At 40.2% G+C, this 22,388-nt stretch overlaps 1 protein-coding gene across 1 annotated transcript in view; it reads left to right on the top strand.

Moving 5' to 3' along the window:
* LOC128646032 (SLAIN motif-containing protein-like) overlaps positions 1 to 9,005 on the top strand; it is a 131,697-nt gene extending 122,692 nt beyond the window's left edge. Inside the window, exon 9 of the mRNA XM_053699438.1 lies at positions 8,218 to 9,005. Within this exon, the coding sequence (XP_053555413.1) occupies positions 8,218 to 8,287 (70 nt within the window). The 3' untranslated portion in view covers positions 8,288 to 9,005. The remainder of the gene's footprint in view (positions 1 to 8,217) is intronic.
* Positions 9,006 to 22,388: the final 13,383 nt, after the last annotated feature.

Genomic DNA, 22,388 nt, shown 5'->3' with positions numbered 1-22,388 from the left:
AGCAGTACTGCATTTTGCTGGACAATGAACAGTGACATAACGAGCATTTTAAAAATACTTTTTTTTTGCCCTTTCTGCCCAGCTGCCTTTCAACTACTAGCGTGACTGTCAGTGCTGCGCTAGCAGATTTGACTGGGTGCATGGAGATGGTATGTTCTCTACTAATTGGTAAAGTCAGTTTTTGGAGCATTAATAGCATCCAGAAAAATTGTGCACTGCTCTATATTGTTATGGTAGGCAGCTTGATCGTGTACATTGTGCTGAAGTACTGCAGAGGACCCTGGAGTACGTCAGCATAATGTATGTGAGCAAGCTGCCTACCATAACTATGTAGTCACTTTAACCCATACTTCATTCATACACAGAGAATTAACACTCACCGCTCTAGCAGGATGTCTTCCCGCGCAGACAACTTTAGGGGTGGGAAGTAGCAACTGACAAGGAAGAGCCATGGAGATAAGGGGAGGTCTTTGAATGCATTTAAAAGAAATAACCTCCCCTTTCTACCCTCCTTTCCCGTGTGTGCGCATATGTGAAAGGCAATTTGTCATTTCTTTCATGTAATTAGCAAGAGTCCATGAGCTAGTGACGTATGGGATATACATTCCTACCAGGAGGGGCAAAGTTTCCCAAACCTCAAAATGCCTATAAATACACCCCTCACCACACCGACAAATCAGTTTTACAAACTTTGCCTCCCATGGAGGTGGTGAAGTAAGTTTGTGCTAGATTCTACGTTGATATGCGCTTCGCAGCAGGCTGGAGCCCGGTTTTCCTCTCAGTGTGCAGTGAATGTCAGAGGGATGTGAAGAGAGTATTGCCTATTTGAATTCAATGATCTCCTTCTACGGGGTCTATTTCATAGGTTCCCTGTTATCGGTCGTAGAGATTCATCTCTTACCTCCCTTTTCAGATCGACGATATACTCTTATATATACCATTACCTCTACTGATTCTCGTTTCAGTACTGGTTTGGCTTTCTACTACATGTAGATGAGTGTCCTGGGGTAAGTAAGTCTTATTTTGTGACACTCTAAGCTATGGTTGGGCACTTTTATATAAAGTTCTAAATATATGTGTTTAAACATTTATTTGCCTTGATTCAGGATGTTCAACGTTCCTTATTTCAGACAGTCAGTTTCATATTTGGGATAATGCATATGAATAAACCAATTTTTTCTTACCTTAAAATTTGACTTTTTTCCTGTGGGCTGTTAGGCTCGCGGGGGCTGAAAATGCTTCATTTTATTGCGTCATTCTTGGCGCGGACTTTTTTGGCGCAAAAATTTTCTGTGTCCTTTCCGGCGTCATACTTGTCGCCGGAAGTTGCGTCATTTTTTTGACGTTTTTGCTCCAAAAGTGTCAGCGTTACCGGATGTGGCGTCATTTTTGGCGCCAAAAGCATTTAGGCGCCAATTAATGTGGGCGTCTTTTTTTTGCCGCTAAAAAATATGGGCGTCATTTTTTGTCTCCTCATTATTTAAATCTCATTGTTTATTTGCTTCTGGTTGCTAGAAGCTGGTTCATTGGCATTTTTTCCCATTCCTGAAACTCATTTAAGGAATTTGATCAATTTTGCTTTATATGTTGTATTTTCTATTACATATTGCAAGATGTCTCAGATTGACCCTGAATCAGAAGCTACTTCTGGAAAATCGTTGCCTGATGCTGGATCTACCAAAGTTAAGTGTATTTGTTGTAAACTTGTGGTAACTGTTTCTCCGGCTGTTGTTTGTGATGAATGTCATGACAAACTTTCTAATGCAGATAATATTTCCTTTAGTAATGTTCCATTACCTGTTGCTGTTCCATCAACATCTAATATTCAGGGTGTTCCTGTTAACATAAGAGATTTTGTTTCTATATCTATTAAGAAGGCTATGTCTGTTATTCCTCCTTCCAGTAAACGTAAAAGGTCTTTTAAAACTTCTCATGTTTCATATGACTTTTTAAACTAACATCATCATTCTAATTCTGTTTCTGATACTGATTTTTCTGGTTCAGAAGGTTCTGTTTCAGAGATTGATACTGATAAATCTTCTTATTTATTTAAAATGGAATTTATTCGTTCTTTACTTAAAGAAGTCTTAATTGCATTAGAAATAGAGGAGTCTGGTCCTCTTGATACTAAATCTAAACGTTTGAATACGGTTTTTAAACCCCCTGTAGTTATTCCGGAGGTTTTTCCCTTCCCTGATGCTATTTCTGAAGTAATTTCCAGGGAATGGAATAATCTGGGTAATTCATTTACTCCTTCTAAACGGTTTAAGCAATTATATCCTGTGCCATCTGACAGATTAGAGTTTTGGGACAAAATCCCTAAGGTTGATGGGGCTATCTCTACTCTTGCTAAACGTACTACTATTCCTACGGCAGATAGTACTTCCTTTAAGGATCCTTTAGATAGGAAAATTGAATCCTTTCTAAGAAAAGCTTACTTATGTTCAGGTAATCGTCTTAGACCTGCTATATCTTTGGCGGATGTTGCTGCAGCTTCAACTTTCTGGTTAGAAGCTTTAGCACAACAAGTAACAGATCATAATACTCATAGCATTGTTAATCTTCTTCAACATGCTAATAACTTTATTTGTGATGCCATCTTTGATATCATTAGGGTTGATGTCAGGTATATGTCTTTAGCTATTTTAGCTAGAAGAGCTTTATGGCTTAAAACTTGGAATGCTGATATGTCTTCTAAGTCAACTTTGCTTTCCCTTTCTTTCCAGGGTAATAAATTGTTTGGTTCACAGTTGGATTCTATTATTTCAACTGTTACTGGGGGGAAAGGAACTTTTTTACCACAGGATAAAAAATATAAAGGTAAATTTAGGTCCGCTAATCGTTTTCGTTCCTTTCGTCATAATAAGGAACGAAAGCCTGATCCTTCCCCTACAGGAACAGTATCAGTTTGGAAACCATCTCCAGTGTGGAATAAATCCAAGCCCTTTAGAAAGCCAAAGTCAGCTCCCAAGTCCACATGAAGGTGCGGCCCTCATTCCAGCCCAGCTGGTAGGGGGCAGATTACGTTTTTTCAAAGAAATTTGGATCAATTCGATTCACAATCTTTGGATTCAGAACATTGTTTCACAAGGGTACAGAATAGGCTTCAAGATAAGGCCTCCTGCAAGAAGATTTTTTCTTTCCCGTGTCCCAATAAATCCAGTGAAGGCTCAAGCATTTCTGAAATGTGTTTCAGATCTAGAGTTGGCTGGAGTAATTGTTCCAGTTCTGGAACAGGGGCTGGGGTTTTACTCAAATCTCTTCATTGTACCAAAGAAGGAGTATTCCTTCAGACCAGTTCTGGATTTAAAAATATTGAATCATTATGCAAGGATACCAACATTCAAAATGGTAACTATAAGGACTATTCTGCCTTTTGTTCAGCAAGGGCATTCATTATATGTCCACAATAGGTTTACAAGATGCATATCTGCATATTCCGATTCATCCAGATCACTATCAGTTTCTGAGATTCTCTTTCCTAGACAAGCATTACCAGTTTGTGGCTCTGCCGTTTGGCCTAGCAACAGCTCCAAGGTCGGTGCCCTTCTATCTGTAATCAGAGAACAGGGTATTGTGGTATTTCCTTATTTGGACGATATCTTGGTACTTGCTCAGTCTTCACTTTTAGCAGAATCTCATACGAATCGACTTATATCGTTTCTTCGAGAACATGGTTGGAGGATCAATTTACCAAAGAGTTTGTTGATTCCTCAGACAAGGGTAACCTTTTTAGGTTTCCAGATAGATTCAGTGTCCATGACTCTGTCGCTGACGGACAAAAGACGTCTGAAATTGGTTTCAGCTTGTCGAAACCTTCAGTCTCTATAATTCCCTTCGGTAGCCTTATGCATGGAAATTCTAGGTCTTATGACTGCTGCATCGGACGCGATCCCCTTTGCTCGTTTTCACATGCGACCTCTTCAGCTCTGTATGCTAAACCAGTGGTGCAGGGATTATACAAAGATATCGCAATTAATATCTTTAAAACCGATTGTACGACACTCTCTGACGTGGTGGACAGACCACCATCGTTTAGTTCAGGGGGCTTCTTTTGTTCTTCCGACCTGGACTGTGATCTCAACAGATGCAAGTCTGACAGGTTGGGGAGCTGTATGGGGGTCTCTGACAGCACAAGGGGTTTGGGAAACTCAGGAGGCGAGATTACCAATCAACATTTTGGAACTCCGTGCGATTTTCAGAGCTCTTCAGTCGTGGCCTCTTCTAAAGAGAGAGTCGTTCATTTGTTTTCAGACGGACAATGTCACAACCGTGGCATATGTCAATCATCAAGGAGGGACTCACAGTCCTCTGGCTATGAAAGAAGTATCTCGAATACTTGTTTGGGCGGAATCCAGCTCCTGTCTAATTTCTGCGGTTCATATCCCAGGTATAGACAATTGGGAAGCGGATTATCTCAGTCGTCAGACATTACATCCGGGCGAGTGGTCTCTTCACCCAGAGGTATTTCTTCAGATTGTTCAAATGTGGGGACTTCCAGAAATAGATCTGATGGCTTCTCATATAAACAAGAAGCTTCCGAGGTATCTGTCGAGATCCAGGGATCCTCAGGCGGAAGCAGTGGATGCATTGTCACTTCCTTGGAAGTATCATCCTGCCTATATCTTTCCGCCTCTAGTTCTTCTTCCAAGAGTGATTTCCAAGATTCTAAAGGAGCGTTCGTCTGTTCTGCTGGCTCCAGCATGGCCTCACAGGTTTTGGTATGCGGATCTTGTCCGGATGGCTACTTGCCAACCGTGGACTCTTCCGTTAAGACCAGACCTTCTATCGCAAGGTCCTTTTTTCCATCAGGATCTCAAATCCTTAAATTTGAAGGTATGGAGATTGAACGCTTGATTCTCAGTCATAGAGGTTTCTCTGACTCCGTAATTAATACTATGTTACAGGCTCGTAAATCTGTATCTAGGAAGATATATTATCGAGTCTGGAAGACTTACATTTCTTGGTGTTCTTCTCATCATTTTTCCTGGCATTCTTTTAGAATTCCTAGAATTTTACAGTTTCTTCAGGATGGTTTGGATAAAGGTTTGTCTGCAAGTTCCTTGAAAGGACAAATCTCTGCTCATTCTGTTCTTTTTCACAGAAAGATTGCTAATCTTCCTGATATTCATTGTTTTGTACAGGCTTTAGTTCGTATAAAACCTGTCATTAAGTCAATCTCTCCTCCTTGGAGTTTGAATTTGGTTCTGGGGGCTCTTCAAGCTCCTCCGTTTCAACCTATGCATTCGCTGGATATTAAATTACTTTCTTGGAAAGTTTTGTTTCTTTTTGGCCATCTCTTCTGCTAGAAGAGTTTCTGAATTATCTGCTCTTTCTTGTGAGTCTCCTTTTTATGATTTTTCATCAGGATAAGGCGGTTTTGCGAACTTCATTTAAATTTTTACCTAAGGTTGTGAATTCTAACAACATTAGTAGAGAAATTGTAGTTCCTTCATTGTGTCCTAATCCTAAGAACTCTAAGGAAAGATCGTTGCATTCTTTGGATGTAGTTAGAGCTTTGAAATATTATGTTGAAGCTACTAAAGATTTCCAAAAGACTTCTAGTCTATTTGTTATCTTTTCTGGTTCTAGGAAAGGTCAGAAGGCTTCTGCCATTTCTTTGGCATCGTGGTTAAAGTCTTTGATTCATCATGCTTATGTTGAGTCGGGTAGAACTCCGCCTCAAAGGATTACAGCTCATTCGACTAGGTCAGTCTCTACTTCCTGGGCATTTAGGAATGAAGCTTCGGTTGATCAGATTTGCAAAGCAGCAACTTGGTCTTCTTTGCATACTTTTACTTAATTCTACCATTTTGATGTGTTTTCTTCTTCAGAAGCAGTCTTTGGTAGAAAAGTACTTCAGGCAGCTGTTTCAGTTTGATTCTTCTGCTTATAATTTCAGTTTTTTTCATTATAAGATTTAAACTTTGTTTTGAGTGTGGATTATTTTTCAGCGGAATTGGCTGTCTTTATTTTATCCCTCCCTCTCTAGTGAATCTTGCGTGGAAGATCCACATCTTGGGTATTCATTATCCCATACGTCACTAGCTCATGGACTCTTGCTAATTACATGAAAGAAAACATAATTTATGTAAGAACTTACCTGATAAATTCATTTCTTTCATATTAGCAAGAGTCCATGAGGCCCACCCTTTTTTGTGGTGGTTATGATTTTTTTGTATAAAGTACAATTATTCCAATTCCTTATTTTTTATGCTTTCGCACTTTTTTCTTATCACCCCACTTCTTGGCTATAAGTTAAACTGATTTGTGGTGTGGTGAGGGGTGTATTTATAGGCATTTTGAGGTTTGGGAAACTTTGCCCCTCCTGGTAGGAATGTATATCCCATACGTCACTAGCTCATGGACTCTTGCTAATATGAAAGAAATGAATTTATCAGGTAAGTTCTTACATAAATTATGTTTTTTTATTATTGCTTCTTATATCCCACTTAAAATGTCAGGTCGCCGCTCGGGCTGGTAACTTAAAAATTTTACTTGCCCGCAAGAAATTTAGGTCGCCATTGGCGACCGGACCGGTCTATTCATATTCCCTGATATATATATATATATATATATATATATATATATATATATATATATATATATATATATATATATATATATATATATATATATATATATATATATATATATATATATATATATATATATAATGTGTGTGTATATGTATGTATGTGTATATATATATATATATATATATATATATATATATATATATATATATTGTGATAAATAAGGAAAACTAAGTAATAAAATCAGAAACCTCCTACACCGTTTGTTTAACCCCTAAAGCCAAAGTGATGTTGATCTAAGTCATGCGGTACTAAGCCCATAGTACAGCATAATGCAGATCCACGTTACAGCTTCATGAAGTGACAGGCGAGAGCTGCATGTTCTGTCTTCATATGGTAACGGAGCATGATCAGTGGTGTGTAGCTGCAATTAGCAAGCTTCTTATTACCAAAAACCAATGACAAAACCATGCATGTCTGCTATTTCCGAACAAAGGTGATCCCATAGAAGCTTTGCACAAGAATAAGAATTTCATTGAGAAAACCAAATTATCATTTAAAAGGGCAGTATAGTCAAATTTAAACTGTCATGATTCAGATAGAGCATGCAATTTTAAGCAACTTTCCAATTGCTGATCACGCCACCCCTCTGCAGTTACAAGCCCATATGAAGTGTGCAATGTTTCATCATCATCTTGGCATGAGCCTGGTGATGTCATTAACCTGAGGCTAGGAAGAGCTTAAAGGGACAGTCAAGTCTAAACTTTCATGATTTTATAATGCATGCAATTGATAATACCCAGAAGGGAGCATGGTCAGAAATAAACCACCCCCTTTTTACCTATATCAAGATTACCTCAATTATTCATCCCACATTCCTAGTTCTGTCTATTGTAGGAAAGAGCTGGGTTCCTTCTCTGGACCTATTTGAAGTTAGTATAGATGGAGGCTGTCTTATCTTAGCTATATTATCTCACCGGCCTGCTTACACTATCCTTGCTATTTACCAAGTAAAAAAGTGTGTGTATGTGTGTGTGTATGTATATATATATATATATATATATATATATATATATATATATATATATATATATATATATATATATAATATACAAGTAAATAGTGTTCAATTTCCATATCACTTTTTTCAAATTGCTTCTTTCACTAGATATAAGCCATAATGATCGCTTACAAACAAAAATATGTATAAGTTGTTCCACAATTTTTTCTCCTATATAGCAGTGAGTATGTGTTGGCCCCTTGAAGAGAAATACTCCTAATATATGATAAAGGTACTGAACAATTCATCCCTGGTTTACACATATGCTGCATTCAGTTTGGAGAAGTGAGTCCACGTAAAATACAATGGAGGAGTTAATTTTGTCTTGTGGACCTTTTGCTTGACTAATCCTGGTTTAAACCGTGTTGCTAAATAGACAATGTGTGGTATTTAGTGTAAAATCTACCAATTAGCAGATATTTTAAAAAACAAATAGTAACCTTGTGGACTAAAATAATAATTGTATTTTTTTAATTCTTTTTCTTTTGGGGGTTGTGTATAGTTTTTTGTTGTTGTTGGGGGTTTTTTTTGGGGGGGGGGTTTATATTAATTTCTAATACATTTTATGTTCCTGTACATTTGGAGATATACTTAACAACATTTTTTCTTTCTTTCCTAAAGATCTGTTCACTCTTCAAAGACAAATAGTATACCAAATGACGACGATTCCTGGAAAGAAGGATGCTATTAAATTATCTCAGATAAATATTTATTTTTGTCCAGCGGGCTGGACAGAAATTTCACCAACAAGAAAAAATGCTGTAATTCTTAGATGATGATTACAGATTTCAAGACACAGGCTCCTTTTACATTTTGTTTTTGTTGTTTACTTTTCAGACTGTTCAAAGTGTTTCACGTTCTACTGCAACACATTGCTAGCAACTAAACATTGAGCCATTGAATTACAAGAAACGGATATGTAATTATTGCCACCAGCTGACCTGCTGCACATTTGTGACTGACTACTAAAGATTATGGGAAAACATGTTAGAAACATAGTGTACTGATATTGTTAAGAGAATTTAAAATTGTTTCCTGTTAATTTGTTTGTTTGCCACCTCAGAAAAAAAAAAAGTTTTCTACTTGTTCTACTCAGCAGCAGAATTTTTCAACTGCACCTTTTTAATGTCCTTGACTGAGTTGTTTTTTTTTACCTTGGAATTTGTGAATATATATGTATATAGCACAGATATATGGTTATGATATTTAGGACCCATTTCAAGGACTAGAAAATCATTATTGTGCCAGTATGAATAGATGGACTCACAGATATATATCGATGGTGCACAATATTTGTGTGGTTAAATGGAGTTGACTAGTTGCACTGTGTAGAAAATACATGTTTTTTTGTGAAGTATCTCCTTTAACTGTTTTGACCTACATTCAGTAAATAAAGCAATCTACTGTGACGTCTTATGTTTCTATGCTATTATACTTATTCTATTTATTTTTTCCTTTTGGTTTTCCACAGAATAGTGACCCAGGGAAAAAAAAAACATACATTGACTTTTAAATGAACTTGAATGCTGGTTATTTATTGTAAGAAATATTTGTTTGAGTAAACAGGAGAATACAAGCACATGCTTAAAGGGACAGTGTACTCTAACCAATAAGAACATCCAATACAGCATAACAGATGCCTAGATATTGATTTAGTGATTACTGCATTTTAAATGTTCAATAAAAATTGCCAACTTTGTAAATTAGGCACTACAGGGACACTCTCTTGGTAATGGGCATAAACAAATTAAGAACCAGTCTGACACCCAAGAGTATTTCTTTCCAATGGCATGGAGAGTCTACAATTCCATTCATTACTGTTGGAAATTCAACACCTGGCCACCATGAGGAGGCAAAGACACCCCAGCCAAAGCTTAAGTATCCCTCCCACTACCCATACTCCCCCAGTCATTCTTTGCCTCTGTAACTAGGAGGTGGCGAAGATGGTGCTCTGAAGAAAATTTAATTAAAGTCCTTTAATGGGTAGTTTCCCTTCAAGATAGGACTGGGGTTGATGTTGTGTCCATGTAAACCTCTTAGTAAGAGTATTGGTAGCTGCTGGATGTCGCAGGGAACTTCTCTGTCCTCCTTCCAGCAATCTGTGCTAACACCCCCATCATTTAACCAGTGTTAGCTTGCACTGCTTTCCTTTCTACCTCAGGTCCCTATCAGAAGTCGGATGAAGCTGTCAGACCTGGAAGTGCTGTGTCTGCCCCAGAGCAGAGGCTACAAAGGCAAGTGGATTTTCCTTATATTGAAAGGGGACTATGAAGACTCTATAAGGAGTTATGAATCTCATAACCTTTACAGATCCTGGGGACTTTCATATATATCCCTTGTGTTGAGGGGATGTTTTTATGGGCAGATGTTACTCCAGGACACTGTGCAACTATTTGGCTGACAAATCCGTTTTTGGATCCTGTTTTAGCTAGAGGGATGAGGCTGTCAGGGCCATAGGATATCAGGGGTTCTATTTATATATAAAACAAAAGTTTTCATATTTTAATTGGGAGAGGCTTGGCTGTACTTATTTATGTTTCTTTCATGTAATTAGCAAGAGTCCATGAGCTAGTGACGTATGGGATATACATTCCTACCAGGAGGGGCAAAGTTTCCCAAACCTCAAAATGCCTATAAATACACCCCTCACCACACCCACAATTCAGTTTTACAAACTTTGCCTCCGATGGAGGTGGTGAAGTAAGTTTGTGCTAGATTCTACGTTGATATGCGCTCCGCAGCAAGTTGGAGCCCGGTTTTCCTCTCAGCGTGCAGTGAATGTCAGAGGGATGTGAGGAGAGTATTGCCTATTTGAATGCAGTGATCTCCTTCTACGGGGTCTATTTCATAGGTTCTCTGTTATCGGTCGTAGAGATTCATCTCTTACCTCCCTTTTCAGATCGACGATATACTCTTATATATACCATTACCTCTGCTGATTCTCGTTTCAGTACTGGTTTGGCTATCTGCTATATGTAGATGAGTGTCCTGGGGTAAGTAAGTCTTATTTTCTGTGACACTCCAAGCTATGGTTGGGCACTTTGTTTATAAAGTTCTAAATATATGTATTCAAACATTTATTTGCCTTGACTCAGAATGTTCAACTTTCCTTATTTTCAGACAGTCCGTTTCATATTTGGGATAATGCATTTTAATTTAACATTTTTCTTACCTTAAAATTTGACTTTTTCCCTGTGGGCTGTTAGGCTCGCGGGGGCTGAAAATGCTTCAGTTTATTGCGTCATTCTTGGCGCAGACTTTTTTGGCGCAAAAATTCTATTTCGTTTCCGGCGTCATACGTGTCGCCGGAAGTTGCGTCATTTTTTGACGTTATTTTGCGCCAAAAATGTCGGTGTTCCGGATGTGGCGTCATTTTTGGCACCAAAAAGCATTTAGGCGCCAAATAATGTGGGCGTCTTATTTGGCGCGAAAAAATATGGGCGTCGCTTTTGTCTCCACATTATTTAAGTCTCATTTTTTATTGCTTCTGGTTGCTAGAAGCTTGTTCTTTGGCATTTTTTCCCATTCCTGAAACTGTCATTTAAGGAATTTGATCAATTTTGCTTTATATATATGTTGTTTTTTCTCTTACATATTGCAAGATGTCTCACGTTGCATCTGAGTCAGAAGATACTACAGGAAAATCGCTGTCAAGTGCTGAATCTACCAAAGCTAAGTGTATCTGCTGTAAACTTTTGGTAGCTATTCCTCCAGCTGTTGTTTGTATTGATTGTCATGACAAACTTGTTAAAGCAGATAATATTTCCTTTAGTAAAGTACCATTGCCTGTTGCAGTTCCTTCAACATCTAAGGTGCAGAATGTTCCTGATAATATAAGAGATTTTGTTTCTGAATCCATAAAGAAGGCTATGTCTGTTATTTCTCCTTCTAGTAAACGTAAAAAATCTTTTAAAACTTCTCTCCCTACAGATGAATTTTTAAATGAACATCATCATTCTGATTCTGATGATTCCTCTGGTTCAGAGGATTCTGTCTCAGAGGTTGATGCTGATAAATCTTCATATTTATTTAAAATGGAATTTATTCGTTCTTTACTTAAAGAAGTACTAATTGCTTTAGAAATAGAGGATTCTGGTCCTCTTGATACTAATTCTAAACGTTTAGATAAGGTATTTAAAGCTCCTGTGGTTATTCCAGAAGTTTTTCCTGTTCCTAATGCTATTTCTGCAGTAATTTCCAAAGAATGGGATAATTTGGGTAATTCATTTACTCCTTCTAAACGTTTTAAGCAATTATATCCTGTGCCGTCTGACAGATTAGAATTTTGGGACAAGATCCCTAAAGTTGATGGGGCTATTTCTACCCTTGCTAAACGTACTACTATTCCTACGTCAGATGGTACTTCGTTTAAGGATCCTCTAGATAGGAAAATTTAATCCTTTCTAAGAAAAGCTTATCTGTGTTCAGGTAATCTTCTTAGACCTGCTATATCTTTGGCTGATGTTGCTGCAGCTTCAACTTTTTGGTTGGAAACTTTAGCGCAACAAGTAACACATCGTGATTCTCATGATATTATTATTCTTCTTCAGCATGCTAATAATTTTATCTGTGATGCCATTTTTGATATTATCAGAGTTGATGTCAGGTTTATGTCTCTAGCTATTTTAGCTAGAAGAGCTTTATGGCTTAAAACTTGGAATGCTGATATGGCTTCTAAATCAACTTTACTTTCCATTTCTTTCAATTATTTGGTTCTCAGTTGGATTCCATTATTTCAACTGTTACTGGTGGGAAAGGAACTTTTTTACCATAGGATAAAAAATCTAAAGGTAAAAACAGGGCTAATAATCGTTTTCGTTCCTTTCGTTTCAACAAAGAACAAAAGCCTGATCCTTCATCCTCAGGAGCAGTTTCAGTTTGGAGACCATCTCCAGTCTGGAATAAATCCAAGCCAGCTAGAAAGGCAAAGCCTGCTTCTAAGTCCACATGAAGGTGCGGCCCTCATTCCAGCTCAGCTGGTAGGGGGCAGGTTACGTTTTTTCAAGGAAATTTGGATCAATTCTGTTCACAATCTTTGGATTCAGAGCATTGTTTCAGAAGGGTACAGAATTGGTTTCAAGTTGAGACCTCCTGCAAAGAGATTTTTTCTTTCCCGTGTCCCAGTAAATCCAGTAAAAGCTCAAGCATTTCTGAAATGTGTTTCAGATCTAGAGTTGACTGGAGTAATTATGCCAGTTCCAGTTCCGGAACAGGGGATGGGGTTTTATTCAAATCTCTTCATTGTACCAAAGAAGGAGAATTCTTTCAGACCAGTTCTGGATCTAAAAATATTGAATCATTATGTAAGGATACCAACATTCAAGATGGTAACTGTAAGGACTATGTTACCTTTTGTTCAGCAAGGGAATTATATGTCCACAATAGATTTACAGGATGCATATCTGCATATTCCGATTCATCCAGATCATTATCAGTTCCTGATATTCTCGTTTCTGGACAAGCATTACCAGTTTGTGGCTCTGCCGTTTGGCTTAGCTACAGCTCCAAGAATTTTTACAAAGGTTCTCGGTGCCCTGCTGTCTGTAATCAGAGAACAGGTTATTGTGGTATTTCCTTATTTGGACGATATCTTGGTACTTGCTCAGTCTTTACATTTAGCAGAATCTCATACGAATCGACTTGTGTTGTTTCTTCAAGATCATGGTTGGAGGATCAATTTACCAAAAAGTTCTTTGATTCCTCAGACAAGGGTAACCTTTCTGGGTTTCCAGATGGATTCAGTGTCCATGACTCTGTCTTTAACAGACAAGAGACGTCTAAAATTGATTGCAGCTTGTCGAAACCTTCAGTCACAATCATTCCCTTCGGTAGCCTTATGCATGGAAATTCTAGGTCTTATGACTGCTGCATCGGACGCGATCCCCTTTGCTCGTTTTCACATGCGACCTCTTCAGCTCTGTATGCTGAAGCAATGGTGCAAGGATTACACGAAGATATCTCAATTAATATCTTTAAAACCGATTGTTCGACACTCTCTAACATGGTGGACAGATCACCATCGTTTAATTCAGGGGGCTTCTTTTGTTCTTCCGACCTGGACTGTAATTTCAACAGATGCAAGTCTCACAGGTTGGGGAGCTGTGTGGGGATCTCTGACGGCACAAGGAGTTTGGGAATCTCAGGAGGTGAGATTACCGATCAATATTTTGGAACTCCGTGCAATTTTCAGAGCTCTTCAGTTTTGGCCTCTTCTGAAGAGAGAATCGTTCATTTGTTTTCAGACAGACAATGTCACAACTGTGGCATACATCAATCATCAAGGAGGGACTCACAGTCCTCTGGCTATGAAAGAAGTATCTCGAATTTTGGTTTGGGCGGAATCCAGCTCCTGTCTAATCTCTGCGGTTCATATCCCAGGTGTAGACAATTGGGAAGCGGATTATCTCAGTCGCCAAACATTGCATCCGGGCGAATGGTCTCTTCACCCAGAGGTATTTCTTCAGATTGTTCAAATGTGGGAACTTCCAGAAATAGATCTGATGGCGTCCCATCTAAACAAGAAACTTCCCAGGTATCTGTCCAGATCCCGGGATCCTCAGGCGGAGGCAGTGGATGCATTATCACTTCCTTGGAAGTATCATCCTGCCTATATCTTTCCGCCTCTAGTTCTTCTTCCAAGAGTAATCTCCAAGATTCTGAAGGAATGCTCGTTTGTTCTGCTGGTTGCTCCGGCATGGCCTCACAGGTTTTGGTATGCGGATCTTGTCCGGATGGCCTCTTGCCAACCGTGGACTCTTCCGTTAAGACCAGACCTTCTGTCACAAGGTCCCTTTTTCCATCAGGATCTGAAATCCTTAAATTTAAAGGTATGGAGATTGAACGCTTAATTCTTGGTCAAAGAGGTTTCTCTGACTCTGTGATTAATACTATGTTACAGGCTCGTAAATCTGTATCTCGAGAGATATATTATAGAGTCTGGAAGACTTATATTTCTTGGTGTCTTTCTCATCATTTTTCCTGGCATTCTTTTAGAATACTGAGAATTTTACAGTTTCTTCAGGATGGTTTAGATAAGGGTTTGTCCGCAAGTTCTTTGAAAGGACAAATCTCTGCTCTTTCTGTTCTTTTTCACAGAAAGATTGCTATTCTTCCTGATATTCATTGTTTTGTACAAGCTTTGGTTCGTATAAAACCTGTCGCATTTTCTGGAGCTCTGGGTGAGTGGGTTATAAGCCGCTCAATATTAACTCACAAATACAGCTTTCAACAAAAATACAAGTTAATCTGTGCTCCTAAGCACTATACAGACTGTTACAACAACTCTCAGCTGTACGAATGATCCCAGAGGTGGAAACGGACAATTGTGGCCTGTACTAGCGGTGATCACACAGGCAGCGCTTCCCCCCCGGCTGACCGGGGTGTTTCACCAGAAACAAACCTAAGATAAACCCATCTTATCATACTACAGCCTTCTCAACATTTCTCTTATTGCCCCGGCTGCACCGGCCATCTGTACTCGCTAGATAGCAAGAAAAAGAAAGGAAGGGAAAGGTGTAAAAATGGCGTCCACTGCAGGAGACACGAGGAGTGGCACAACTCTAGCATCAACAGATCGCACACTGCTTAAACTAGAGTTGCTGTTTCAGAAGTTAATAGATAAGGCTCCATCGGAGCAGGAACTGCTCCACCTGATGCAGAAAATCCCACTGACATTACCGAAGCATCCAGTGTCACTACAACTAAAGACCCCGGAGTGCGGCCTGCCCATGGGGCCCGAGAGGGCCGCGCAACTAAACACACAGCTGACACTGGACTGCATGCAGATATATCCTCTTAATGTGCACTCTTACATGCCGGCGACGCAACGCAGAGACGGCGAAGCGGCGGAGACCGCTGGAGGAGAAAGAATCACTAAGAAACCATCTCACTCATCGCCGGACATCCTAAGGAACAACAGGCTTGCCCTCATCTCTGGCTTAGCATCCGTGCAACTCACTCCCGCAACCCACGCCATAAGAACAAACCATGATTCTATCAACAATAAAGGTATGCTGATACGTACTCTTGAGATGACACCCTTAAGGGGACCCCCTGACATGGCAAAATCACTTACTTTACCCTTACCGAAGGCCGGGTCTGGTCGGGTGCCCCAGGGTCTTGGAGGGGGGCCTTGGCGAACCGTGACTTCAATGCTCTGTACAAATAAGCCTGTGATCAGATCGCTGCTTACCTTGCAAGGACCCATAGAGACTTGGAACATTTCCCCTGTACCATTCGATACATCATGGCACTCAAAGGTGTCAAGCAAGCCACTAAGTATAGTTTAAAATGCCTAATTTTTGTCCAGCAGTTGAATCCCGAAACGGAAAATGTATAGCCCTTTTGGGCCCCTGGGTATAGGCATGCTTACTGTGTTTGACATACCTAGTCTATAGACGTTTTGCAACTTCCCCACACTGTTCACAACATGAAAACCATGTTTTTCAGGGTATTGTTTGGACTAGAGCCTTTTAATGAGTTTTGTTTTCTTTAGTAATGTTGCATAATCAGTCATTAGTCTTTGAATTGCCCTAACTACTTCACATACAAATCTGTCAGTGGTATTTCTTTATCCACTTATAGTTATCAACTACATATCACATAGAGTAGCCCACTCTCATCTTGCACTGCCTGTGGCCGAGGCGGTGTGGGACAAATATATGCATAAATCCAGCAGACATGGCTGCTAATTTAACAAGAGGAGCCACCATACCCATTCAGGGGAGCACAGCCTCAGCTACCTTTAGGTTTAAGTTACCACTTACATAGGATGCAAAAGATGGGGCAGCAAATATTAGTGCATCTGAAGGTTGAAATAAGTAATTGCCTATTATGTTAAAGATGTGGCCTCACTTCATGTCACTTAATCAAGTTCTGGTTGTTTGTAGTATTTTTCTTTTTGTATGTTTTTTCTCTTTGTATTATTCAGCTATACCAAGTTTGATCTTATCTAAGAACTATTTATAAAGACTGTAATTTTCTAACAATCAGTCAGCTACCCCTATGATATCAACTTTGACTTCCTTTTTTTTTGCGAGATCCAAAAGAGGTCTCTACAAACGGGGTGTGGCAAAAACACCCAGCAAATACAGCCCATATGTCCTACTTTTAGATACGAACAGTTGACTGAGTGAAATCACAGGAAAAGGGACTTGCTTTATTTACCTATGAAGCAACAGTATATTTATATGTATCTACATTTTGTTTGAATTGCTGAATTTAATATTTGCTGTAAACTATCACTTTTTCTTTTCTTTCTCAATAAAGCTCTTTGAAAATCAAAAAAAAAAAAAAAAAAAAAAAACCTGTCATTAAGTCAATTTCTCCTCCTTGGAGTTTGAATTTGGTTCTGGGAGCTCTTCAAGCTCCTCCGTTTGAACCTATGCATTCATTGGACATTAAATTACTTTCTTGGAAAGTTTTGTTCCTTTTGGCCATCTCTTCTGCCAGAAGAGTTTCTGAATTATCTGCTCTTTCTTGTGAGTCTCCTTTTCTGATTTTTCATCAGGATAAGGCGGTGTTGCGAACTTCTTTTGAATTTTTACCTAAAGTTGTGAATTCCAACAACATTAGTAGAGAAATTGTGGTTCCTTCATTATGTCCTAATCCTAAGAATTCTAAGGAGAAATCGTTGCATTCTTTGGATGTTGTTAGAGCTTTGAAATATTATGTTGAAGCTACGAAATCTTTTCGTAAGACTTCTAGTCTATTTGTTATCTTTTCCGGTTCTAGAAAAGGCCAGAAAGCTTCTGCCATTTCTTTGGCATCTTGGTTGAAATCTTTAATTCATCTTGCCTATGTTGAGTCGGGTAAAACTCCGCCTCAGAGAATTACAGCTCATTCTACTAGGTCAGTTTCTACTTCCTGGGCGTTTAGGAATGAAGCTTCGGTTGACCAGATCTGCAAAGCAGCAACTTGGTCCTCTTTGCATACTTTTACTAAATTCTACCATTTTGATGTATTTTCTTCTTCTGAAGCAGTTTTTGGTAGAAAAGTACTTCAGGCAGCGGTTTCAGTTTGAATCTTCTGCTTATGTTTTTCGTTAAACTTTATTTTGGGTGTGGATTATTTTCAGCAGGAATTGGCTGTCTTTATTTTATCCCTCCCTCTCTAGTGACTCTTGTGTGGAAAGATCCACATCTTGGGTAGTCATTATCCCATACGTCACTAGCTCATGGACTCTTGCTAATTACATGAAAGAAAACATAATTTATGTAAGAACTTACCTGATAAATTCATTTCTTTCATATTAGCAAGAGTCCATGAGGCCCGCCCTTTTTTGTGGTGGTTATGATTTTGTATAAAGCACAATTATTCCAATTCCTTATTTTATATGCTTTCGCACTTTTTTATCACCCCACTTCTTGGCTTTTCGTTAAACTGAATTGTGGGTGTGGTGAGGGGTGTATTTATAGGCATTTTGAGGTTTGGGAAACTTTGCCCCTCCTGGTAGGAATGTATATCCCATACGTCACTAGCTCATGGACTCTTGCTAATATGAAAGAAATGAATTTATCAGGTAAGTTCTTACATAAATTATGTTTTTCGTACTTGGCAAGTAATGGTGCAGTTATTGCGTGTCTGTTATTGACAATGCTGGTTTTGGCGCCATTTTTCCTTTTTGCGCTGTTTGGATTGAGCGCTACGGATCTCTGCTGTAAGGTCACGTGACCTTTGCGTGCATCGCTCCCTCTTGTTTCTCACGGAGTAGTGTGCAGCGTGGTAGTCAGCTCTGGTTGGGGTTTAAAAGTTTTCATCCCTATTTAGCCATAAGGAGGTGGTAACTGCTGGGAAGTATATAGGTGCGTTTTTTGTTTTTTGGGGGTTTTTTTTGCTGTCAGAATAAACTTGTGTGGTTTTGTGCCTCTCTGTGTTTGAGCGCTTTCACTTGTTTTTTTCTGGGGATACTTGCCCTTCTGATAGGACAGAATAGAATTACACAATTCTGCTATCCCCTTACCTTTGGGGGACAAGTGTTTATATTGTGAGGAGGCCCATGTAGTACCCCTGCACAGTTATGTTTCTCATGCTTGTCATCCATGTTGCAATCTAAGTCCAACAAATATGTCTATATCTAAAAAATGTAACCCCTCAGAACCCTCTACCTCTCAGGACTCTTATCCTTGACTTGCCTCAACTTTCTCATCTGTCCCGTCCCTAGTAGTTGCCCCGGCAGTGCCCTGCGCTCAGCTCAGTCTTTCTGGGGGAATTTTTTTACCAGGAGACTTTGCAACACAGCTTCAATCTGCTGTTTCTGCTGCGCTGAGTTCCTTACCTATTGCAGGTAAAAAGAAGAGAAACAGGTTTACTCTGATACCAGAATCTCTTCAAATGCTGAAGCTGCGTTAGTTTATCACAAATCTCTGAGGATGAGGGTTTGATATCTGATTCTGACTCGGCTGAGGACAGCCCAGTGGAGTCAGAGGATGTTAATTTCAGATTTAAACTCTAACACCTTTGTTTAATATAATATAGTAACAAAGTAAATAAGGTTGAATAGATTTTGGAGGAGACGGATTAAGGCTTTGAGGATAGCCAATCACTTTATTTGGGATGCTAATATGCAGATCGTTCGCCTGAGTGTCAAATCCTCTAGTTTCGCAGTGCTGTTATGCAGGGCCTTGTGGCTAAATCCTGGTCAGCAGACATGGTTTCCAAGTCTAGACTTCTTTCCTTGCCTTTCAAGAGGAAGTGTTTATTCGGACCTGGTCTTGATTCCATTATCTCCATGGTGACTGGAGGGAAAGGTGCCTTCCTTCCTCAGGATAAGAAGGCTAGACCCAAGGGTTGTCAGTCTGGTAATTTTCGTTCCTTTCGTAACTCCAAGGGACAGAAGTACTCGACCTCCACCAAGTCCGATCAGCCCAAGAATTCCTGGAAGCCTAATCAGCCTTGGAACAAGAACAAGCAGTCCAAGAAGCCCTCCTCTCACAATGTCAGCATGAAGGGGCGGCCCTCTAAACCAGGACCAGATCATGTAGGGGGCAGATTATCCTTTTTTCAGGATGCTTGGATTCAAGACGTTCCGGACCTTTGGGTGGTGGACGTAGTCTCCCAGAGGTACAGGATAGGTTTCAAGTCTTGCTTTCTAAGAGGCAGATTCCTCCTATCAAGATTCTCCTGAAAAGAGAGGCATTCTTAAGTTGTGTAAGGGATCTCTTTTCCCTGGGAGTGATCGTCCTGGTCCCTCCTGCAGAACAGGGCTTAGGGTTTTATTCAAACCTTTTTGTCGTTCCCAAGAAGGAGGAAACAAGTTTCTCAAGGTTGCTTCCTTAAAAATGGAGACTATCAGATCCATTCTTCCGTTGGTCCAGGAGAGTCAGTTCATGACCACTATAGACCTGAATGATGCATACCTTCATGTTCCGATTCATAAGGACCATTTTGTATCCTTCATTTGGTCTGGCCACAGCTCCCAGAAACTTTACAAAGGTGCAGGGGGCTCTTTTTGCGATAGCCAAGACACAATCAATTGCTGTGGCTCCATACCTGGATGAGATCTTGGTTCAGGCTCCATATTTTCATTTGGCAATACTCTCTCTTCTTCGCACCCACAGTTTGCAGATAAATCTGGACAAGCGTTCCCAGTACCAGGTTTTTTTTTTTCGGGGACAATCATAGATTCGGTTTCCATAAAGATCTTCCTGACGAATCAGAGACAATCCAAACTTCTCTCCCTTCAATCCTCTGCATGTCCTTCAGTGGAGCAGTGCATGGAAGGTGGCCACCATGGACATTATGCCTTTTGCTCACTTTCATCTGAGACCTCTTCAATTTAGACAATGGAATGGTGATCATTCGGATCTATCTCAGCGGATCATCCTGGACAACTACACAAGAGAATCTCTCTCTTGGTAACTGTCAGGATCATCTATCCCAAGGCATGTGCTTTTTGAGACCATCATGAGAGATTGTGACTACGGACGCCAGCTTCCTGGGCTGGGGGGCAGTTTGGGGTACCTTAAAGGCTCAGGGATCCTGGTTGCCAGAGGAATCCAGCCTTCCTATAAACATTCTGGAGTTGAGAGCAATCTTCAATGCTCTGGTAGCGTGGCCTCAACTGCGTTCTGTCCGGTTTATCAGATTTCAATCGGACAACATAACATAGCTTATATCAACTATCAGGGAGGAACAAGGAGTTCCCTTTTTTATGAAAAAAGTCTCTCGCATTCTTCAATGGGCAGAGTCCCACAATTGTCTCATTTCGGCCATCCATATCCTGGGAGTAGACAATTGGGAAGCAAACTAACTGATCATACAGACGTTCCATTCAGGGGAGTGGGTTCTTCATCCGGAGGTGTTCTCCAAGATAACCCTCAGGTGGGGTGCTCTAGAGATGGACCTCATGGCCTCCCATCTCAATACCAAGCTGCCCAAATACGGGTCCAGATCGAGGGACCCTCAGGCACTGTTGGTGGACGTGTTAGCGGTTCCGTGGGAGCAGGGCCGGCCCTAGCCATTGCGGGGCCCTAGGCAGGATGACAAAATGGGGCCCCTTCCACCACCCCCAACTACGCCCATTTCCACCCCAAACCCCCCCCACACACAATTTTTAAAATAAAAAACAAATTAAAGTGACAGTATACACCAATTTTCATATAACTGCATGTAATAGACACTACTATAAAGAAGAATATGCACAGATACTGATATAAAAATCTAGTATAAAGCCTTTTAAAAACTTACTTAGAAGCTCCCAGTTAGGACTGTTGATGAGGCTAGGCTGGGACACCCAATGAAAGGGCTAATGTGAATAAGGATAGGAGCGCCTAAGGAGACAGAAATTCTTGCTGCTACTAAGTTAATCCCCTCCGGAAAAACACATATAAATACAGAAAACAGTAGAGGCAGCGCTCATCAAGCACGGATATAAATAAGGAGAGATGCACAGTATGTAAGAAGTAAAAAATATATGCACTTGTCTCCCTTAAAATTAGCAAGCCACAATAGGTGAATATATATACATACATACATACATACATACATACATACATACATACAGTATATATATCAGAATACGTAGATCTGGAGAAAACGTAGATATGATAAAAAGCAGAATCAAACAACTGGGTGTAAGATGAAAGGGGCTGGGAAAGGCACCCCCTCCTCTCCTGCATATAAAAATACCCATTACACAACCAGGAGTCTGTATACATCAGAATACATATAAAACATTGGGGCTTGGTTAGGAGTCTGAAAATCAGCACGTTATTGAAAAATTAGCAAAACTATACATTTTTACTAAAACCTCTCAGCCCCCTCCTCACCCTCTCAGCCCCCCTCTTCACATACAGTCCCCTTTTCCTCACACACAGCCCCCCTCTTCCTCGCACACAGTGACAGCACCCTCTTCACTCAAAGACCCCATCTCCCTCACACACAGCCCCCTCTTCACTCTCAGTCCCCATCTCCCTCACACACAGCCCTCTCTTCACTCTCAGACCCCATCTCCCTCACACACAGCCCTCTCTTCACTCTCAGACCCCATCTCCCTCACACACAGCCCTCTCTTCACTCTCAGACCCCATCTCCCTGACACACAGCCCCCCTCTTCACTCTCAGATTACATCTCCCTCACACACAGCCCCCTCCTCACACTCAGACCACATCTCCCTCACACACAGCCCTCCTCTTTACTCTCAGACCCCATCTCCCTCACACACAGCCCCCCTCTTCACTCTCAGATTACATCTCCCTCACACACAGCCCCCTCCTCACTCTCAGACCACATCTCCCTCACACACAGCCCTCTCTTCACTCTCAGACCCCATCTCCCTCACACACAGCCCCCC

Source organism: Bombina bombina, chromosome 1 (assembly GCF_027579735.1).
Source record: "Bombina bombina isolate aBomBom1 chromosome 1, aBomBom1.pri, whole genome shotgun sequence".
NCBI classification, from domain to species: domain Eukaryota; kingdom Metazoa; phylum Chordata; class Amphibia; order Anura; family Bombinatoridae; genus Bombina; species Bombina bombina.
This window is presented reverse-complemented; position numbering and strand designations above follow the sequence as displayed.